The sequence below is a fragment of the Hemiscyllium ocellatum genome, chromosome 1 (assembly GCF_020745735.1).
Source record: "Hemiscyllium ocellatum isolate sHemOce1 chromosome 1, sHemOce1.pat.X.cur, whole genome shotgun sequence".
Lineage (NCBI taxonomy): Eukaryota > Metazoa > Chordata > Chondrichthyes > Orectolobiformes > Hemiscylliidae > Hemiscyllium > Hemiscyllium ocellatum.
In genome coordinates this window covers 124,397,773-124,419,402 of record NC_083401.1, presented here as the reverse complement: position 1 = coordinate 124,419,402, position 21,630 = coordinate 124,397,773, and the positions used below count along the sequence as shown (strand labels likewise).

General features: G+C 40.5%; 2 protein-coding genes across 2 annotated transcripts in view; one reads left to right on the top strand and one right to left on the bottom strand.

Moving 5' to 3' along the window:
* The first annotated feature begins 6,300 nt into the window (after positions 1 to 6,300).
* LOC132819889 (uncharacterized) lies at positions 6,301 to 18,518 on the top strand. The gene is made up of 5 exons (XM_060831844.1): positions 6,301 to 6,557; positions 7,778 to 8,056; positions 8,153 to 8,311; positions 11,669 to 11,739; positions 18,245 to 18,518. The coding sequence occupies exons 1-5, from the start codon at positions 6,551 to 6,553 to the stop codon at positions 18,416 to 18,418; spliced, it is 690 nt and encodes a 229-aa protein (XP_060687827.1). The 5' UTR covers positions 6,301 to 6,550; the 3' UTR covers positions 18,419 to 18,518.
* Positions 18,519 to 19,816: 1,298 nt separating this feature from the next.
* The window catches only part of bod1l1 (biorientation of chromosomes in cell division 1-like 1), a 70,994-nt gene continuing 69,180 nt past the window's right edge, over positions 19,817 to 21,630 (bottom strand). Inside the window, exon 15 of the mRNA XM_060825415.1 lies at positions 19,817 to 20,430. Within this exon, the coding sequence (XP_060681398.1) occupies positions 20,313 to 20,430 (118 nt within the window). The 3' untranslated portion in view covers positions 19,817 to 20,312. The remainder of the gene's footprint in view (positions 20,431 to 21,630) is intronic.

Here is a 21,630-nt window from a genome sequence, read left to right as displayed (position 1 = left end):
AGGGGAGGGAAATATATCCCTGGTGGTGGGGTCCGTTTGGAGGTGGCGGAAATGACGGCGGATGATACGCTGTATACGGAGGTTGGTGGGGTGGTAGGTGAGAACCAGTGGGGTTCTGTCTTGGTGGCGGTGGGGGGCGGGGCTCAAGGGCGGAGGAGTGGGAAGTGGAGGAGATGCGGTGGAGGGCATCCTCGGTCAAAAACTTTCATGTACTTACCCCCACACTCGTGGTTCCTCAACTGTTCCAGAATCTTCCATCGGCCTCTGTAATCAGTCGGACGCCATTACCCACGCGGCCGCTACAGCGCCTGTGGCACCAACCGCCGCCGACGACCATGACGTCACTTCCGCCCCCACCGACCTCGCAGCTGCCGCATCTGCTCCCAGGAGGACCAGTTCCAATACCGTACAGCCCAGATGGCCTCCTTCTTCAAGGACCGCAGACTCCCCCCAGACGTGATCGACGATGCCCTCCACCGCATCTCCTCCACTTCCCGCTCCTCCACCCTTGAGCCCCGTCCCTCCAACTGCCACCAAGACAGAACCCCACTGGTTCTCACCTACCACCTCACCAACCTCCGCATACAGCGTATCATCCGCCATCATTTCTGCCAACTCCAAACGGACCCCACCACCAGGGATATATTTCCCTCCCCTCCCCTATCAGCGTTCCGAAAAGACCACTCCCTCCGTGACTCCCTCGTCAGGTCCACACCCCCCACCAACCCAACCTCCACTCCCGGCACCTTCCCCTGCAACAGCAAGAAATGCAAAACTTGCGCCCACACCTCCTCCTTTACTTCTCTCCAAGGGATCCTTCCACAAATTCACCTGCACCTCCACACACATCATCTATTGCATCCGCTGCATCCGATGTGGCCTCCCCTATATTGGGGAGACAGGCCGCCTACTTGCGGAATGCTTCAGAGAAGACCTCTAGGACACCCGGACCAACCAACCCAACCACCCCGTCGCTCAACACTTTAACTCCCCCTCCCACTCCACCAAGGACATGCAGGTCCTTGGACTCCTCCATCGCCAGAACATAACAACACGACGGTTGGAGGAAGAGCACCTCATCTTCCACCTGGGAACCCTCCAACCACAAGGGTTGAACTCAGATTTCTCCAGTTTCCTCATTTCCCCTCCCCCAATCTTGTCTCAGTCGATTCCCACGAACTCAGCACCGCCCTACTAACCTGCAATCTTCTTCCTGACCTCTCCGCCCCCACCCCATTCCGGCCTATCACCCTCACCTTGACCTCCTTCCACCTATCACATCTCCGTCGCCACTCCCCCAAGTCCCTCCTCCCTACCTTTTATCTTAGCCTGCTGGACACACTTTCCTCATTCCTGATGAAGGGCTTATGCCCGAAACGTCGAATTTCCTGTTCCTTGGATGCTGCCTGATCTGCTGCACTTTTCCAGCAAACATTTTCAGCTCTTACTGAAGCTGTCATGGACAGTCCCATCTGCAGCTAACATATTGGTAAGGTTGTGGTCAAGTATGTTTTTCCCTCTTGTTGGCTCCGTCACCATCTGCTGCAGACTTTCCCCTTTAGAACCTGACCAGCCTGATCAGGAGTACTGCTGCAGAGCCACTCCTGGTGGTGAACATTGAAGTCCCCAACCCAGGGTACATTTTGTGTCCTTGCCATTCTTAGGACTTCCTGTAGGTGCAGTTCAACATTGAGGAGGACCAATTCATCAGCCGAGGGAGGATGATACATGATCATCAGCAGGAGGTTTCCTTGTCCATGTTTAACCTGGAGCCATGAGACTTCATTAGGTCCAAAGTCAATGTTGAAGATTCCCAAGGCAACATCCCCCGACTGTGTACCACTGTACGGCTAGCTCTGCTGTGTCTCTCCAGCTGGTGGGACAGGACATTTTCGGGGATGGTGGTGCCTGGGTCATTGTCTGTAAGGTATGATCCCATAAGTATGATTATGTCAGGCTATTGCTTGACCAGTCTGCGAGAATGCTGTCCTAATTTCGGCACTAGCCTCTAGATGTCAGTGAGGAAGACTTTGCAGGGTCAAACTGGGGTGTTGCTGCCGTTATCTTTTCTGTTGCTGAGGTCAATGACAGGTGATCTTCTATTTCCACTTCCTTTTGAGGCTTTGCAGTGATTGGTACAACTGATTGGCTTACTTGGCCATTTCAGAGGGCTTTTGAGAGTCAACTTCCAACATCCCCAGATTTACAGCATTTGCAGTCCTTTTGGTTTTTATTTTGCCAACCACATAACTGTTGCTCTGGAGTCGCATATAGGCTGGACCAGGTGGGGATGGCAGATTTCCTTCCCTGAAGGACATTAGTTAACCAGATGGGTTTTTTCTACAATCAACTGTGTAGTTTCATGGTTGTCAATGGATTCTTTATTCCAGATACCTTTTTTATTGAATTCACAAGCCACCATCTGCTGTGGTGCGATTTGAACCCCTCTCCCTAGGACATTCGCTGAGTCTCCGGATTAATAGTCTAGTGATAATACCGGTAGGCCATCACCTCCTCAAACTTCCTAGCACCTCAATCACACCCGTATCATGTGCCGGCTTCTTCACTCGCTCACCCATTCTCTCATCTGTCCATAACATTCACACTAGATATTTAAACTTACATCCTATAGTTAGGGAAGTAGGGAGTGTATCCTGTCTTCCCTGAGTCCACTTTGCTGCAAAAGGAAACCCCCAAAGGAGGTGTTGCTGTGCGTTTCTGTGAAAGCTGGATTTGAAAATCTGCAAAAAAAGCACAGCAGCATCAAAACAGGAGTTTCTGAATGTGGTGACAATCTGGCAGGCTACTAATGGGAAGGTCCAGGTCTCTATTGGTCTCTAGAAAATAGTAAACTCCTCTATTCTTCCTCTCAAAATGCATATCCTCATACGTTCCCACATTGTATTCCATCTACCACTTCTTTGCCCACTCACCTAGCCTGTCCAAGTCTTTCTATAGGCTCCCTGCTTCCTCAACACTATCTGTGCCTTCACTTACCCTTGCATTATCTGAAAACTGAGTAACAATGCCCTCAGTTCCTTTGTCCCGATGGCTAATGCATAACGTGAATAGTGTGGTCCCAACACAGATCGCCGCAGAACTTCACTAATCACTGCCTGCCATCTTGAAAACCACCCCTTTACCCCCATTCTCTGCATTCTGCCAGTCAGCCAATCCTTTATCCACGGTAGTACCTTGACCATAATACCATGGGCTCTTATCTTTTTTAGCAGCCTCCTGTGCTGCACCTTGTCAAAGGCCTTTTGGAAATCCAAAGAGATCACGTCCACTTGTTCTCCTTAGTCTCACTTGCTCATTCCTCCTTGAAGAATTTTAACAGATTTTTCAGCCATGACCTCCCTTTGATGAAGCTGTGGTGATTTAGCCCTATTTTACCATGCAGTTCTAAGTACAATGCAATCTCATCCTTAATAATGGTCACTAAAATCTTCCCAAAGACCAAGGTTCGGCTCACTAGCCTCGAATTTCCTGTCTTCTCCCTGCCTCCCTTCTTAAACAGGAGTGTTGCATTAGTCATTTTCCAGTCCTCCAGGACCCTCCAGTAATTCCTGAAAGATCACAGATCCCTCCACAATCTCCTCAACTATCTACTTCAGAATTCTGGGGTGTAGTCACCTGAACCAGGTGATTCATTCACTTCAGATCTTCCAGCATCCCCAGTGTCTTCTCTTTATCGATAGCTACTCCATTCACCTCTACCCCCGATTTTTGAAGTCTTGGGGATCTTGATCAGATGGGCCAATGGGCTGAGGAGTGGCATTGAGTACAGGAGTTGGGGGGTCATGTTGCGGCTGTACAGGACATTGGTTAGGCCACTGTTGGAATATTGTGTGCAATTCTGGTCTCTTTTCTATTGGAAGGATGTTGTGAAAGTTGAAAGAGTTCAGAAAAGGTTTACAAAGGTGTTGCCAGGGTTGGGTGATTTGAGCTGTAGGGAGAGGCTGAATAGGCTGGGGCTGTTTTCGCTGGAGCATCGGAGGCTGAGGGGTGACCTTATAGAGATTTATAAAGTCATGAGGGGCATGGATAGGGTAAAGAGACTCTTCCCTGGGGTTGAGGAAGTCCAGAACTAGAGGGAATAGATCGAGGGTGAGAATGGAAAGATATAAAAGAGACCTAAGGGGCAATGTTTTCACTCAGAGAGTGGTACGTGTATGGAATGAGCTGCCAGAGGAAGTGATAGAGGCTGGTACAATTGCAGCATTTAAAAGGCATCTGGATGGGTACATATGAGTAAGAAGGGTTTGGAGGGATGTGGACCAAATGCTGGCAAGTAGGACTAGATTAGGTTGAGATATCTGGTCTGCATGGACGATTTGGACTGTAGGGTCTGTTTCCGTACTGTACATCTCTATCACTCTATGGGGTCTTCCACTGTGAAAACTGACAAAATGTACCAATTCAGCACTTCCGCTATTTTTGCTCCCCATTACTATTCTCCAGCCTCATTTTCCAGAGTCCAGTATCCACTCTTGCGTCTCCGTTCTTTGATATTATACCTTAATATTTCATCATCTTCTCCCTTATTGTTTTTATTTAAATTAACCTCAATTTTTAATGTGTTCCCAATCCTCTGGCTTCCCGCTAATATTCACCACATTGAACACTTTCTCTTTTGCTTTTATGCTGTTCCGGACACTCCTTGTCAGCCATGGTTGCCTCATTCTGCCCTCAATATGCTTCTTCTTCCTTGGGATGAATTTTTTCTGTTCTTCTTGAATTACCTCCAGAAACTCCTTTCCTTGCTGCCCCACTGTCTTCCCTATTAGGCTCCCCTTCCAATCAACTCTGGCCAGCTGCACCCTTATATTTTTGTGGTTAACTTTACTCAATTGTAATACCGTTATGTCTGATTCCAGCTTCTCCCTCTCAAACTGTGGGGTGAATTCTATCGTGCAATGGTCACTGCCCTCAGGGGTTCGTTCACCTTAAGCTCCCTATCAAGTCCACCTCATTATGCATCACCAAATCTAGAATTGCCTGTTTCCTAGTGGACTCTACTGCTCCAAAAACCATCTTGTAGATATTCTACAAATCCTTTTCTTGACATTCTCCACCAGCTTGATTTTTCCAGTCTTTCTGCATCTTGAAGTCCCTTAATTGTTATTGTAATAGTGCCTTTCTTTTAAATTTCCTGATATAGTTTTTGTCCCATATAGCGAACACTGCTAGGGGGCCTGTACGCAACTCCCATCAGGATCTTTTACCCATTCTGGTTCTTGAACTCTACCCACACAGATTCTTTGCCTTCTGACTTTAAATTGACAGCAAAAAATGATGTAATTTCATTTCTTACAACAAGGCAACCCGTCCCCTTGGCCCATCTTTCAGTAGAATGGATATTTAGTTTCCAGTCCTGAACCCCTTTCGGCCACATCTCTGTGATATCCACAACGTTGTGCCTGCCAATTTCAATCTGCGCTACAAACTCATTTATCTTGCTTCATATATAACACTCTCAGTCCTGCATTGACTACCCCAGGAATGCTGAAGGGCTTATGCCTGGAATGTCGATTGTCCTGCTTCTCGGATGCTGCTGGACTGTTTGTGCTTTTCTAGCACCACACTCTCAACTCTGATCTCCACCATCTGCGGTCCTCATTTTCCCTTTATCTGTTATGCCTGAAGTTGGATTCCTGTCCCCTTGCATACTTTCTGTCCTATTACTTGTTCTGGAAACTTTAATGACTCTGCTGAGCCTTCTCCACCTTTAATTTTCTATAACCACGCAAATGAACCCCCATGACCATTATTTAGTTTAAAGGTCTAATCATGGCCCTAGTTATGTAATTTGCAAGGATTACATTTCAATGCAGCTGTGAGGGTGTGCTGCGCTGTCAGTGGTGCTCCCTTTTGAATGCATCATTATTTTACAGACCTCTTAGATTGGAATAAAAGTCAACCAAATGGCCATTTTTGAGAGAAATAAAGAAACAGTCCTTGTATTCTGTGCAACATTATCGTTCATACTGTTTGCTTGAGTCCTTGAAAGGATATTGAATAGGAATTTAGAAAATATTTTAATTTGATGCAATTTGTCTGAAAATGAGCAGCTTTTTATTTTATCACTGTGAAATAATATGCATTTTTAAAATAAAATGTAATTTGCAAATGAAAAGATTTGGATTGCTATATCTAATAAAGTAGATATTTATTGCTCAGAATGTTACATCATGTCTTTGCCTGCTGTTTTGCAGTTTCCATTTGTCAAGCACAACAAAATAACGTGAATGGATCAGTTGGAAGAAGTGCATTGCTCCCATGTTCATTCAAGTTCATTTCTGACCAATTCACCAACTTCAGTTGGTTGAAGAACAATTCATTATTAATAAACGGAACCATTGGCAATTCTGAAGTCAATGTTCAAGATGAAACTTATCAAAATAGAGTTCAACTGCCAGAAAATTCTTCATTTGTGAATCTCTCTCTCCTAATCACTGACCTGAAATTAAAAGATTTTGGAATATATAGGTGTGAGGCATATAGTAAGAACCGAAGTGTTAGTTTTGAAGAGACCTTCCTTACTATAATGAGAGGTAAGTTATCAAGAACTCACAGCAAAACAAAATCAAAGTTTCGAACTTACAATTTATTTTACCATGTTTTATTGCAAGTGTGAGAATATAACAGCATATTAAAATTTCTAACTGTTAAAGTTAAAAAAAATTCCATTGAAATATGATATAATAAAAAACTTTTTAAAAGAAGCCATCTGCACACATATTGGTTCCTTTTATGCTGGAGAAGCAACTTTGGTGTAAAGGATTCATATGGACTCTCTGTGATATATTTTAGTTAAATCCTGCACCAGCATTATTATTATTACTATTTTGATGAAGGCTTGAGCTATGACAGAAGGTTGGATAAGGTGATGGTGATTTCCTCAGAGCAGCAAAGGTTGTGAGGGGACCGGATAAAAGTGTATAAGATTATGAGGGGCATATATAGCATGGATAAGAAGGCATTGTTCCATTAGCAGGAGGACTAATACTGAGGGGTCATAGATTTAAGGTAAGAGGTAGAAGACAAAGAGGGGAATTGTGGAGATTTGTTTTCATCCCGACAGTGGCAGGAATTGGGAACTCACTTCCTGAAAGGTGGTTGAGTTAGAAACTCTCAGAACACTTAAGCAACATTTAGATAGTCACTTGTGTTGCCATAGCCTCCAGGGTATGGGCCAAGAGCTGGAAAATGGAATTAGTGTTGTCAGATCTTTATTAACTAGCGTGGACATAATGAGCTGAATGGCTTCCTTCTGTTTTGTAAGCATCTTTAACCCCAGGGATAGTAGACATTTGTTGATTGAGGGAGGCATGGTCAATGTTCCTAGTCAACATCGCTGGCAAACAATTTCATACTTGTGGTGGACCAGCTCAAATGCGTCATGGAATCTGTGTCATCATGTTATTGTAGAAACACATTTGTCGAATAAACATATTCACATAGGTTTCTTTCTCAGAAAGAATAACAAACTAAAAATTTATGATGCACTGTACTTTGTTTAAAGAAAGCAAAGTTCTGTGATGCTGTAAATCAGAAACAGAAACAGAAATTTATGGAGAAACTCAGTATGTCTGGCAGCATCTGTGCAGAGAAAGCAAAATTAAATATTGGGCCCAGTGAGCCTTGTTCAGGATGAAAGTGAACGCTGCTTTCTCACCACAGACATGCTGAGTTTTTCAAGCAATTTCTGCTTTTGATTTATTGGTCAAATGTTTGTTTCTTTCAATGTTGTTAAATACCTCTCTTATTTCAGATGCTGTTTCAAAACCCATTGTCAGAATTCTTCAAGGTCAAAATATTACTGATGAAAACAGAGTCGTATTAAAATGTGAAGTTACAAGTGGCTCCTTACCTATCAATTACATGTGGCACAGGAAGGCCAGTAAAACAGAAAAAGCCAAAAAAATAAGACATTATCAACAAACACTGGAGCTCAATCCTACAATGAAGGAGGGTCGTGGCTTTTTCTTTTGTAAAGTCAGCAATAATTTTAGCACAGAGAAGAGCAGCCTAGTGAAAATTCCAGTATCTGGTAATTTGCCTTTTCACTATTGTGAGTGTATATTGACATGTTTTCCAGATAAGTGAATGTTGCGAACAATTGCTTATTTAAGATTTATCTTTGCAGATTCTGCCACATCCCCAGTGGAAACGACTCTCAACATGCCAAACAATACTAGCACTCCCAGAATTCCATGGCTGGTGGTTGTTATTACTTCAGCAATGGTATTATTCATTGTTTCCATAATCTTGACAACAATAAGGATAGTTAAGAAAAAGATGAAAGGTAACTTATGTACAACAAATTATTAAAATTGTACTAACCATGTAATTTATCGACAGATGAGTGCTAAAATTAATATGTCTACTTGTGTCTGGTTTAAGGATTTTACTACTTAATATCCAGCAAGGATTCTGTAAGTGACTTCCTAAGAAACTATTGGCATTTGCCTACATAACTATATTGGCTACACTTGACAACAAGTAAAATATTTGCTGTTCAGCACTTGGGGCAAGAAGAAACATACAACATATGAAGAAAACAAAGAATTGCAGTTGCTGGAGATCTGAAACAAAAGCAGAAATTGCTGGAGGAACTCAGCAGGTCTGGAAACATCCATGGGAAGAAAGCAGAGTTAACATTTCAAGTCCAGTCAGAACTCTGATGAAGAGTGACCAGACTTGAAACGTTGACTCTGCTTCCTCTCCGTGGATGTTGCTAGACCTGCTGAGTTTCTCCAGCAATTTCAGGTTTTTTTCACAAAACGTATGAACAGGAGCAAGTGAAGGTCATTCAGCCTTTTGAGCATGTTCCACCATTTAATACAATCAAGGCTGATGTGTTTTTGTTCCGAGTTCCACATTTCCATTGATCCCAAATGACTTTTGATCCCTTTGCTCAACAGGATCTATTTATCCCTGCCTTAGAATTCAATGACCATCTCCTTCCATCATCACCTTCTGAAGCAGAGAGTTCCAAAGTCACACAATGCTCCAAAAGAAAAAAGTTGTGGATGTGGAGGGTCCTGAATAAATGCAAATTAGTCCTTACACTATTAGGGAACATAATGGAAATACTCAGCAGGTCTGACAGAATCAAAGGAGAGAGAAAAATAATATTTCAGGGCTCACTTTATATAAAACTTTGCCCTTGTGGTGTTAACTCTGCATCACTCTTTATAGATTCTGCAAGGCTTGCTGATTTTTTGAACATTTTCCATGCTAATTTCAGATTCTCAGTAATTGGAAGAGTTATTCTTACTGCCAATGCAGAATTGAAGTCATGTGCGTAATGTTTCTTCCTGTAAAATTTGTTGCACTGGAAAATAAAAACTCAGCAAGAAAGATCCACCCATGGCTAACTACAAAGTTAAGAATAACATTAGATTACCAAACAAGTTTGTAATATTGCAAAGCACACCTGAGAACTTACATTGTTGTAGAAATCAGTAAAACGTAAATAAGAAAGAAAAGAAGTAATGTATAAATTTACCAGAAATATAAAACCAGAATGTAAATGTTTTTCAAACAATGCAAGGAGGTGGAAAATAGGTAAAATAAATTGCCTTGCAGGCAAATTAAAGTTTGGGGAATGAAAAAATGTCAGAGGTATTGAACAGATATTTTGTGAAGAAATGTTACAAATCAGAAGTGAAAGAACAAGATTTAAGAGCTTCAAATTATTAATATGAGCAAAAAAGTTGGTTTGGAGAAGTTTAAGGCAATAAAAGCCAATGATTTATACACTTGGAGGTAGCTTGGAGATAGTGGATGCACTGATTGTGATTTTCTAACATTCCCTATATTCCAGAATCGTCCGTATATTCTAGAATAGATGCAATGAACTCAAAGCCAGTAAAAACAGCAATGTTATTCAAGAAAGCAGGAAAACAGAAAACAGGAGCCACAGGCCAGTTAGCCACATGTAAATTTGTTTTTGTGAAACTACATATTCACATTTGCAGATGACACTAAAATTGGAGGTGTAGTGGACAGCGAAGAAGGTTGCCTCAGATTACAATGGAATCTTGAGAAACTGGGCCAATGGGCTGAGAAGTGGCAGATGGAGTTTAATTTAGATAAATGCGAGGTGCTGCATTTTGGGAAAGCAAATCTTAGCAGGATTTATACACTTAATTGTAAAGTCCTAGGGAGTGTTGCTGAACAAAGAGACCTTGGAGTACAGGTTCATACCTCCTTGAAAGTAGAGTTGCAGGTAGATAGGATAGTGAAGAAGGTGTTTGGTTTGTTTGCCTTTATTGGTCAGAGCATTGAATATAGGAGCTGGAAGGTCATGTTGCGGCTGTACAGGACATTGGTTACGCCACTTTTCGAATATTGCTGGTCTCTATCCTATCGGCAAGATGTTGTGAAACTTGAAAGGGTTCAGAAAAAATTTACAAGGATGTTGCCAAGGTTGGAGGGTTTGAACTATAGGGAGACGTTGAGTTGGCTGGGGCTATTTTTCCTGGAACTTTGGAGGCTGAGGGGTGACCTTATAGAGGTTTATAAAATCATGAGGAGCATGAATAGGTTAAATAGACAAAAGCTTTTCCCTGGGGTCAGGGAGTCCCGAACTAAAGGGCGTAGGTTTAGGGTGAGAGGGGAAAGTTATAAAAGAGACCTAAGTGGCAACTTTTTCACGCAGAGGGTGGTATGTGTATGGAATGAGCTGCCAGAGGAAATGGTGGAGGCTGGTACAATTGCAAAATTTAAAAGGCATCTGTATGGGGATATGAATAAGAAGGGTTTGGAGGGATATAGGCCGAGTGCTGGCAGGTGGGACGTGATTAGGTTGGAATATCTGGTCAGCATGGACGAGTTGGACGGAAGGGTCTGTTTCCGTGCTGTACATCTCTATGACTCTATGACTTCAATTCCAAAGTAATTAATGGAAACTGTAAAGTTTAGGACTAGAATAACTCTTTTTTAAAAAAAGGATTTATTTGTTCATGAGTTGTGGATATTACTGGCAATTTCCATACCTAATAACCCTGAAAATATTGGTGGGGAGCTTTTTGTTTGAATTGCTGCAGTCTGTGGTGTAGGAACACCAACAGTCCTATTCAGAGGGAGACCCTGCAACACTGAAGGGAAGGCAATCCAGTTTCAAGTCAGGATGATGTGTAGCTGAGAGAAGAATATGCAGGTAGTTCAAAAAATTCAAGGAATAGGCTAAATAGTATATTGTTTTTAAAGTTAGATCCTCAACCATTACAATTTGAAAGTGATCAGATTTCTTTGAGCACACATAAAAAGAAATATCAATGCTTGTATATGAATGAGCAGCATGGTATATTGTTTCCAGGAATTAAAGCCCCATTTTTAATCTCAGATTTGCAATGCTGTTTGGTTTTATGAATATTAATGTTTCTCTCAACCCATTTGCCAAAATCACCTCAAGTGTTTTGTTTAATAATTTATGTAATGTATAGTGGCAATATTATTTCTAACAAAAGTCCGTTGAATATAGGGAGATTTGCATACAGTACATCAAGTTTTCGGTGGCAGCCAAAATTAGGATAATTCTTTGGTTTTATGATAACGAGCATCACATTAAAAAAACACACATAAGAGAAAAACACAGAAGCCTGGAGGCAATACACAAGTCCTAAGAATGTTTATGATCTTTGACTTATTATAGAAAGACAACAACGAAGTTCGATTTTCCTTGTGGAAAACCAGAAAGATATTGCTGTACAAACTAATGAAGAGGTAAATCTCCATTTTATACTTCAAAAAACAAATTTTTTTAAAAATTGTATTTGCCCAAGAAGTGTTGCTATTTGTGCCGTTTTCTTGTTTCTTTTCTTGTTTTTTCCTCCCATTCCTTTTGCAAAGGTTGCTGATTGTGGCTGGGCATCTGAACAATACTGTGCCCTGGAGACTATTCTGCATTTCTAATCGCCTAGGCCTTAAATTTGGAAGCTTCTTCTCTAAGAGTCTTGTCTCTTGCTCCTCCTTCAGAATGCTTCTTAAAGTGTAACCTCTTAGACAGAGTCTTCCTCATGTATCATTTTATCTCTTTATGTGACATGGTATAAAAATATCAATAAGACTTTTATGAAGGTACTGTGCATTGGCGATTGCATTAAGTTTAATTGTGAAGTGGAAATTGCTCAGTCTTACTTTCCAGGGACCCAGTCAGATTTTTGTCCATGTCAATTGTTGCACCAGCAATTCCCACTCCAGGTAAAAATCAGAGCTTCATTGCCCAGGACTCACATCAGTAACTTGCATTTATATAGCCTCAAGAACACTCTACCCTTAAAGGCAGTGGAAGGTGGTTCAATAAATAAAGTGAAAACAAAGAAGATTACAGCGAAGCCATTCAGCCCATCATGCCTGTGCTTCAGTTTGACAAAGTAACCGTGCTTCAACCTACATCACCACCTTTGTCTGTGACTCCGTAAGTTCTTCATCACCATGTACGTTTACAACTCACTTTGAAGTTATACGTTCAACTGGCTTCTGTCATCTCTTCAGGTCGGCTGTTCTGAATCTCAACAACTCTGAGTGAAAAGAAATTACCCCTCATCTCCCCTGCAGATTTTTGGCAATGATTTTAAATCTCTGCTCCCAGTCAGTTGACCAGAGGAAACTCGTATCTACCCTTACGACATCTCTCATCATCTTGAATACCTCCGTGCTTAACTTTTCCTGTTCCAAGTTGAATTATTCTAATAGCTCTAACTCTTCCAACCTCACTTCAAAATCAGATGTGGTTTTGAACATCCTGGATAAACCACCTCTGTAGTAAAGGGGCTTGACAGGGCAGATATAAACAAGATGCTTCCACCAGTAGGTGAATCTTGAATTAGGAGACATAGTTACAGAATAGAGGGACACTCCCTTAAAACTGAGATATGAAGGAATTTCTTTACTCAGAGGATGGTGAATGTTTGGGATTCTCCAGCTCCAGAGAGTTGTGGTGGCTAGACCACTGCAAGTATTTGAAGAGGAGGTAGATAGATTTTTGAAATATCAGGGAGTTGAGGAATAGGCTGAACTGGGATGAAAGAGGAGACAAGGCCTTGGCCAGATCAACCAAGACCTTGTTGAATGGCGGCATAGGGTTGACAGACTGAGTGATCTACTCCTGCTCATATTTCTTATGTTCTTTTGTAACCTTTCTGAATCTTTCCTTAACTGTAGTATTCAGGAAAATCCACAATACTGCTGATCAGATCTATATGCTTTTTGAATTATTTATTGAACCAGCTTCCACTGCCTTTAAGGGTAGAGTGTTCTTGAGGCTATATAAATGCAAGTTACTGATGTGAACGCTGGGCAATGAAGCTCTGATTTTTATCTGGAGTGGGAATTGCTGGTGCAACAATTGACATGGACAAAACTCTGACTGGGTCCCTGGAAAGTAAGACTGAGCAATTTCAACTTCACAATTAAAATTAATGCAATACCCATATAATTATCATTGCATAATGAACTTTAGTTTATGTATGAGCCTCCCCTCTCCTCCTGCTTAATCAAAGATTGCAATCTCTAGATACTCCCAGTGCCATGTGCTCGTGAGTACAGGAATAGGAGAACAGGAGAAAATTCACAACCTTTAAAAATTACTTGGAGGAGCATTTGAAATGACATATCATTCAAGGCTATGGACCAAGTGCTGCTAAATGGACAAGTATAGATTTAGAATAGTTTTAGTCCATGCAACTCAAATGGCCAAAGGAGCATTTCTTAATGTATGATTCTATGTTTTTGGAAACACCTTAGGCTGAATCTTACCATATCTTGGCAAAACATAATTTTGATGGTAGATAAATGTATGACACAAGAGTTGGTGCAGGAAGGAGGGTTTTAGATTCCTAGATCACTTGGACCATTTCCAGAGTAGGTTGGACTTCCACAAGTGGGGCAGTCTGCACCTGAACCAGAATGGGACCAGCAACCTCGTGGATGGGTTTGCTTGCGCTGTTGAGGTGAGTTTAAAGCAGCTCAGCAGGGCATGGGATATACCCTGTTCATCCAACAGGGACATAGCAAACTTTAGTAAAGGAACTAAGGCAGAGGGAGTTCAACCATTCTGAGTTTCAAGGGAGTAAAGCAAGGCTGGATGACCACTCCTTTAATGTATTTAGTACCTACTGTATTAGTGGTAAGACGGATGAGGTAAGGGCACAGATTGACATGTAGAATTGTGATGGTGTTGCCATTACAGAGAGGTGAGGGAGGAGCAGAACCTGCAAGTTTATCTTCAGACAGGACAGGTGAGGATGTAAAGTGGAGGTAATATTGCATTATTAATTTTGGGGTCAGTTACTGCTGTAAGAAGGGATGATATCTTGGAAGAGTCTTCCAATGAGGCTTTGTGGGTAGAGCTGAGGCATAAAAAAGGGACAGTCACATTGCTGGGAGTGTCTTATAGACGACCAGTCAGTGGACAATTAAATAGCAGATATATAGACAATTCATTGAGGTATGTAAATGCAATAATAAGTCTAGGAAATGCAATATGTCTAGGAATATTCAGCATGGATCAGGAGGGAAAGAGAGACTGGGATATTACCGGAAATGGAACAGTTTAGCTATGAATAGAAGTTAGATAACCTCAGATTACTTTCTTTCAAGCTGAGAAGGCTGAGAGAGGATGTGACAAAGGTGCACAAGATTATGAAAGGGTGGATAGACAGCAGGTGTTCCTCTTGTATGAAGAATCGATATTAAGGGGCAAAATTTTAAGATGAAAAGTAGGAGGTTTAGAGGGCATTTGAACAAGAATTATTTAACCTAGAGGGTGATAGGAATCTGGAATGTGCTGCCTGTGAGGGTAGTTGATGTGAGAAAATTCGCACCTTTAAAAATTGACATGACACTTGAAATGACATACCATTCAAGGCTATGGGCCAAGTCCTGCTAAGTGGGACAAGTATAGATTTAGAATAGTTTTTGTCTATGCAAACTCAATTGGCCAAAGGGCTTCTTCTTAATGTATGATTCTATGTTTTTTGCAAACACCTTGGGCTGAATCTTACCATATTTTGGCAAAACATAATTTTTATGGCCAATTGAAATACAACTTCAACATTCTTGATATTCACAATGTACATTTTTTGTCAGGCAGTGGAAAGATACCTCATGTCTTTTATAGACAATAGCCAGTTGGATAAATATCTTGGAAATCTTGTCTGCATCCTCCCAGCACCTTTTATTCATTTTTATAAAGGATGACAGGAGCAGTTCTGTAAGTGTGGTCATTCCCATGTCCTACACCAGTTTCAGTTGTATGTTGAACAAATTCCATACAAACATTTGGAGTCATAGAGATATGCTCTTTGATCCAACACATCCATGCTGATTAGATATCCTAACCTAATCTAGTCCCATTTGCCAGCACTTGGCCCAGATCCCTCTAAACTCTTCCTATCCATATGCCTTTTAAATGTTGTAATTGTACTAGCCTCCACCACGTCTCCTGGCACCTCAATCCATACATGCACCTCCCTCTGCATGAAAAAGTTGCTCCTTAGGTCCTTTTAGATTTTCCCCTTCTTACCCTAAACCTATGACCTCCAGTTCTGGACTCATCCACCCCAGGGAAAAGACCATGTCTATTCACCCTATTCATGCCCCTCATGATTTTATAAACCTCTGTAAGGTCACCCCTCAGCCTCCGCTGCACCAGGGAAAACCACCCAAGCCTATTCAGCCTCTCTCTGTAGCTCAAATCCTCCAACATTGGCAACATATTTGTAAATCTTTTCTGAACCTTTTCAAGTTTCCAATAGGAGGGAGACCAGAATTGCACTCAATATTGTAAATGTGGACTAACCAATGTCTTGCACAGCTGCAAAATGACCTTCCAACCCCTATATCAATGCTCTGTTCAATAAAGGAAAGCATACCAAATGCCTTCTTCACTATCCTATCTACCTGTGACTCCACTTTCAAGGAACTATGAACCTGCACTCCAAGGTCTCTTTGTTCAGCAACACCCCATAGGCCTTGACCATTAAGTGTAGAAGTTTTGCTCTGAATTGCTTTTCCAAAATGCAGCACCTGACATTTATGTAAACTCCATCTGCCACTCCTCAGCCTATTGGCCTATCTGATCAAGATCCCATTGCACTTGCAGGTAACCTTCTTTGCCATCCACTACACTTCCAATTTTGATGTCATCTGCAAACTTACAAACTATACCTCCTGTGTTCACATCCAAATCATCTATATAAATGATAAAAAGCAATGGACCCAGCACCGATCCTTATGTTGCACCACTGGTCACTGCAAAGCAACCCTCCACCACCACTTCTGTCTTCCCCCTTCAAGCTAGCTCTGTATCCAAATGGCTAGTTCTCCCTGTATTCATGACATCTAACGTTGCTAGACAGTCTACCACGAGGAACCTTGTTGAATGCCTTACTGAAGTCCATATAGGTCACATCCACTGCTCTGCCCTCTGCAATGCTCTTGGCTACTTTTTCAAAAAATAATCAAGTTTGTGAGACATGATTTCCCACTCACAAATTCGTGTTGACTATCCCTAATCAGTCCTTGCCTTTCCAAATGCATGTATCCTGTCCCTCAGGATTCCTTCCAACAACTTGCCCACCACCAATGTCAGGCTCACCGGTCTATAGTTCCGTGGCTTTTCCTTACCACCCTTCTTAAATAGTTGTACCATGTTAGCCAACCTCCAATTTTCTGGCACCTCACCTGTGACTATTGATGATACAAACATCTTAGCAATGAGCCCAGCAATCACTTCCCTATATCTGTGTTGAATTTCAATAACCAATATTTGTCTATTTGACACATATTATTGTGTCCAGCAACGATTGCTCTCTCCCAATTTAATGTCATCCATGAATGTCAAAGATAAGACCCAGGTATCTTGCAAAGTCCGTTGCACTGATTCGGCAGGAATTCACATAAAGTTTGAACTTCCAGTGGGTAGCGTCAAAGACCTTCAAAACGATCTCCAACTCTGATTTGTGAACCTACTATACAGCACTACTAATGCCCCAATCTCTGACACTTGCCAAAAACCTGATCCAGTCCTACGCACCTGATAACCTATGCCCAACCATGCCTCAGATATCTGATCACCCTCTTGGATACCCAGATGTGTCACCCCTCCATATGCACCCCAGTCTGACACCAAACCACTCCCTTCCTAGGACATGATTAATCTCACTTTGATACCTAAACCTTCTTACCCTATCACCCACTAATCTGTCTCTACCATGTAAGTTTTCACAAGACATTAATTAGGCAGCAATGGCCTTCTCTGGGGCCAAGGACCCCAGATACAGGAAGCAGGCCATCCTTCATGAGCTTCTGGATGGTCAGACCAGAAGTAATGCATCACTCAGCAATGCCAAAGGGGGAGCAATAGCATCCAGTGCATCCAAGCAAATTCCAGGATCACCACCAGGGGCATGGCTAGGTCATGTGGGATGAATGATCACAGGGGAGGTAGTTTTTGCCAGAAAATGCAGATCATTCTATTAGGTTTCACTTTCAAACACTATATCATTGAATGAGGTATAAATGCTGTCGTGCCACGTCTACTCTTTAGGCTTCCCACTTAGTGAGTCTCTGAAAGGGTTTTAGTTGGAAAGGTGGGAAGACATTCCACAGGCCTTCTCATAGCTGACAGTCATGGCACAGGTATTGTTTTGGGAGAGCATTAAATTCCATTTAATATCTAAGAGTATCAACATTTCAAAATTTCTAGTAGAGCACTGCTGAGCCATTTTTCGAGGAAAAAATACTCAGCCTGATAATCCTTTACAATGGGTGTAACTTCTCAATTCTTGTCACAGAGTTGTAAATACCTTCAGCACCCATAAGTGTCTTTATTTATTAAAAATCGTCCATGGCAACAGAACATGTACAGTACTGCAAGTAAAATCTAATGAAAGCTTTTGATACACTTCAGCCAACTCCAGCATTTTTCAATTTTGTCCCGTGGTGCTAAATCAGCGTGCTTGGCTTGTTTTTGCTACAGCCTTATTAACTGGTGTGATAAATGATTTATATGCTTGCACTAGTCCCTTTGCTTCTCCACACCATTTAAAAATTCTATTTCCAATATGTGCCCTTAATTTTTCCTTACCAAAAGACAACTGAAAACTTATTTGCTAAGTTTATTAATATTCTAAATATTTTACGTTTGATATTTCAGATTTGTAAAATAGGCTTAAAAATAATAAAATGAATAACCTCCCTATTCAATGATTTTCTCATTATAAAGGATTTGAAATCGCAAGAATTTTGGCAAGAAAATAGTGAAGTCACTTATGCTACCATTGACCACACTAGACGATTGTCTAGGCCACCAGTCAAAGCCAGAAACAAATCAAATCAGTTTACGGAAACTGCCTCAGTGGTGCATCAACCATATATGAATTTCCATGTGATGTACTAAAGTGAAGACTGTCACTGTAATGCAAACGTGTATTACGAAGGGCCTCACTTACATAGTTACAACACTTTAAAACTGTGAAGTGTATTTTCATGCATTTACTTTTGCTGCAACAGTAAGCCATTAAGAATTAAATGTTTCATGTAATTGCTTCAGTTATCAAAAATCAGTGTTTTATTCTTTAACTAACAAAGACCACGTAAGATATTAGATGCCAATTGAATCAGTCTATATATTTTTAAGCAATTTTACCACGTGACAAAATCATGTGAATAGATGTCTTTCAGATATTTAAGATTTGGGAGAAATTTACAACTTTACAGGAATTTATGATCATTTCTGTAAGGTTAATAGGACCTCAAAGAGAACAATACAGCGTAACAGTTTGAGTAAAGGAGCTTGCTGTGACGGAAACAGCTCAAAATCTCAAGATATTTAATAGATCATAAAAACAAAGTACTTTTGTTAATTTTCTGTACATGAAGTCAAGTTAAAATTCCTTTCTAGAAATCCCTCACACTGACATTACATTGTCAGCTACATTTTAAGTAAATATTGGTATGTTCTCTTTACATTTTTAAATAAATTAGCTTTGAGTTCTCCATATACAAAAGGGAATCGATCTTAACATTTAATATATATTACAAAATATGTTGAAGATCCACTTTGAAATGTGGTAGTGCAAATTTTTTTTTACACATCATCCATGTATTATGCTGTAAATGCAATATGTTGTATTTTTTAAAAAATGTGCTATTTCAAGAAAAATATGTACTCCATGCTTTAGAGTTCCATCCCCGGGTATTCATTGCTAGGAATTTTACATCTAGTTGATCCTATGAAAGGTAATTTTTTTTGAATACTATGAATGTTCATTCTTGCTGTGAAATTTTATTTACACACCACTTGTATGACAAGCATGATTTGATGCATGCATCCATATTTGAATATCAATATATATTCACATATTTGAAGAGCTCAAAGCCTAGTTGTTGTAAATGGTTTTGAGAGATATATGGAATTCCAAACTGAGGTTCTTAGTCAAAAGCATTGAGATTGTCTTTTCTCTTTAAAGTTACTGTTTTACATTTATAGTACTGGACAAAACCAGAGTTTAGTTGAGATAAGAACAGTATGAGAACTGCGCAACAGATCTGACCACTAGATAAGGAGCTTCCAACATTGATGACTATCTTACTGTGTTTCCTTTTATAAAAATGTTCACAGGTTTATCAAAATACGTTAGGAACATGATAAACAAAGTGCGCATAGTACCATATATTACACAAGCTTGCAAACATTAGATGCATTAAAATTAACCTCAATACAGTCTTTGTCTAATTAACAGTAATTGCACCTTAGAAATTATTTCATGGTGTGAAGTGTTTCCAGGTGTATCTGCATGATAAGGCACTATATAAACAAGTATTTTCTTTTATTATAAACCATTTGTACATGCTCAATGAGTTTTATGTGAATACAAAATATTTTGGTCACCCATTCCAAGGATGTAACATATGGAACATTAACAAGAGATGCACATTAAATGTACAGTATATTGTCAATAGTTGTATCCCTCAGTTGCTTTTTCTCAGCAAACAATTTTTTGTCAATTAAATAGGATTTGGTAAAAATAAAATACATTCATAGAATGAAAACTTTGTACTTAAAATTGCAAGTTACAACAGGTAAAAGCACGTTAACATTTTCGTTACCATTTCCCATATACAACACAAAATTTTAAGTACAGTAAAAAAGACAGTTTCAATCTATCAATACTGACTTCACATGTTTCCCTTGTGTTACTACAACAAATATAACTTAATTTATAATATACAATATACAAGACAGCTTAACAATTTTGTTCAGCCAGACTAGCAACATCTAGCATTCTTAGTTATCGCCTTGTTCTCTTTGGTGGCACTTCATTTTTTTGCTGACCCCTTCTGCGTTCTCCTGGACTGGCTTCTCGTTTGCGTCCTTGTTTAGCCACAGGAGATGGCTGACTCCTTGATCTGTGAAAAACACAATCCAATGATACACAGTCGGTGCACAGACTTGGATCAGCACATTCAGTTTAAAATTCTATTCTTGATTACAATTCCCCAAGCTTCATTATAATGTGACTCAAATTATCCTTTGTGGCTTCACAGCCAAATCATCAGTGGGGCATAATTTGATTCACGTAAACAGACGAGTTAGAAGCAGACACAGTCCCCTTTATCCTCCTCTGCCATTCAGATTACTTAGTTTCTTTCCCACTTGATAACCTTTCACCTCTTGTTCATCGAGAATATACCTATCCCTGTCTGAAAAGTATTCAACAACTTTGCTTCCACCACCATTTCTGGAAGACCATGCTGTCAGAGGAAAAAAGAAATTCGCACCTGTGCCTAAACCTTAGACTCTACAGTAAAAGTAATAGATTCTCCCACAATACATGCCAAGACCCCACACAATCTTATCGGCTTAATAAAGTCACCTCTTTTACTCTTCTAAACAACAACGGATACAATTGTAGTTTGTTCAAACTTTCCCCTTATGGTATTCCACTAATCCAGCTATTAGTCAACTGTTTCCATCGTCAAAGAGGGTAATCCAAGATGGAGGATGGGAAACATTTCTGGCTGTCAGAGCTGCTCCATTTTTTTGAGGTATTTTAGGTGCTGGAGGTGATTTCCTTGAATTCCAGGAGCAGCAATTACTGTTTTATATGCTGTTGCATTGTTTTGGAACTTTGGAAAAAAAAAGTCAAAACAACAGCAGTTTTAAAAGGGAGAAGAACAGACAAAGGAAGCACATGGTGAGGACAGTGCAAAAGAGAGAGAGAGAGAGAGAGAGAGAGAGAGAGAGAGAGTGTGTTACTGCCTTTACTGTTTCTGAATTCATGTGTCGCTGGCCATCGGGGAAAATTAACAAACTGATTTTCACAACTAATCTTGGAGGAACCGTTTTGGGCGAAGTTCACAACACAGAATCAGATAAATTAATTGTTGTTTTAAGTCTATCCAAGAGAAAGGCTGTATTAGTGAGTGCAGTGGGTTCTTTCTTGATTATAAGTTTTTGGAAATAAGTCTCTTGATTAAACTTAAAATATAAGCCATAGCTATTAATTTTACCTGGTGCAGTCTTACTTGTAGAGGAATAAGACTATGTTATTTTCTGGGTCTGTAGATTGTGAAGGAGCAAAAATGTCCTTTATTAGAGTGATATGT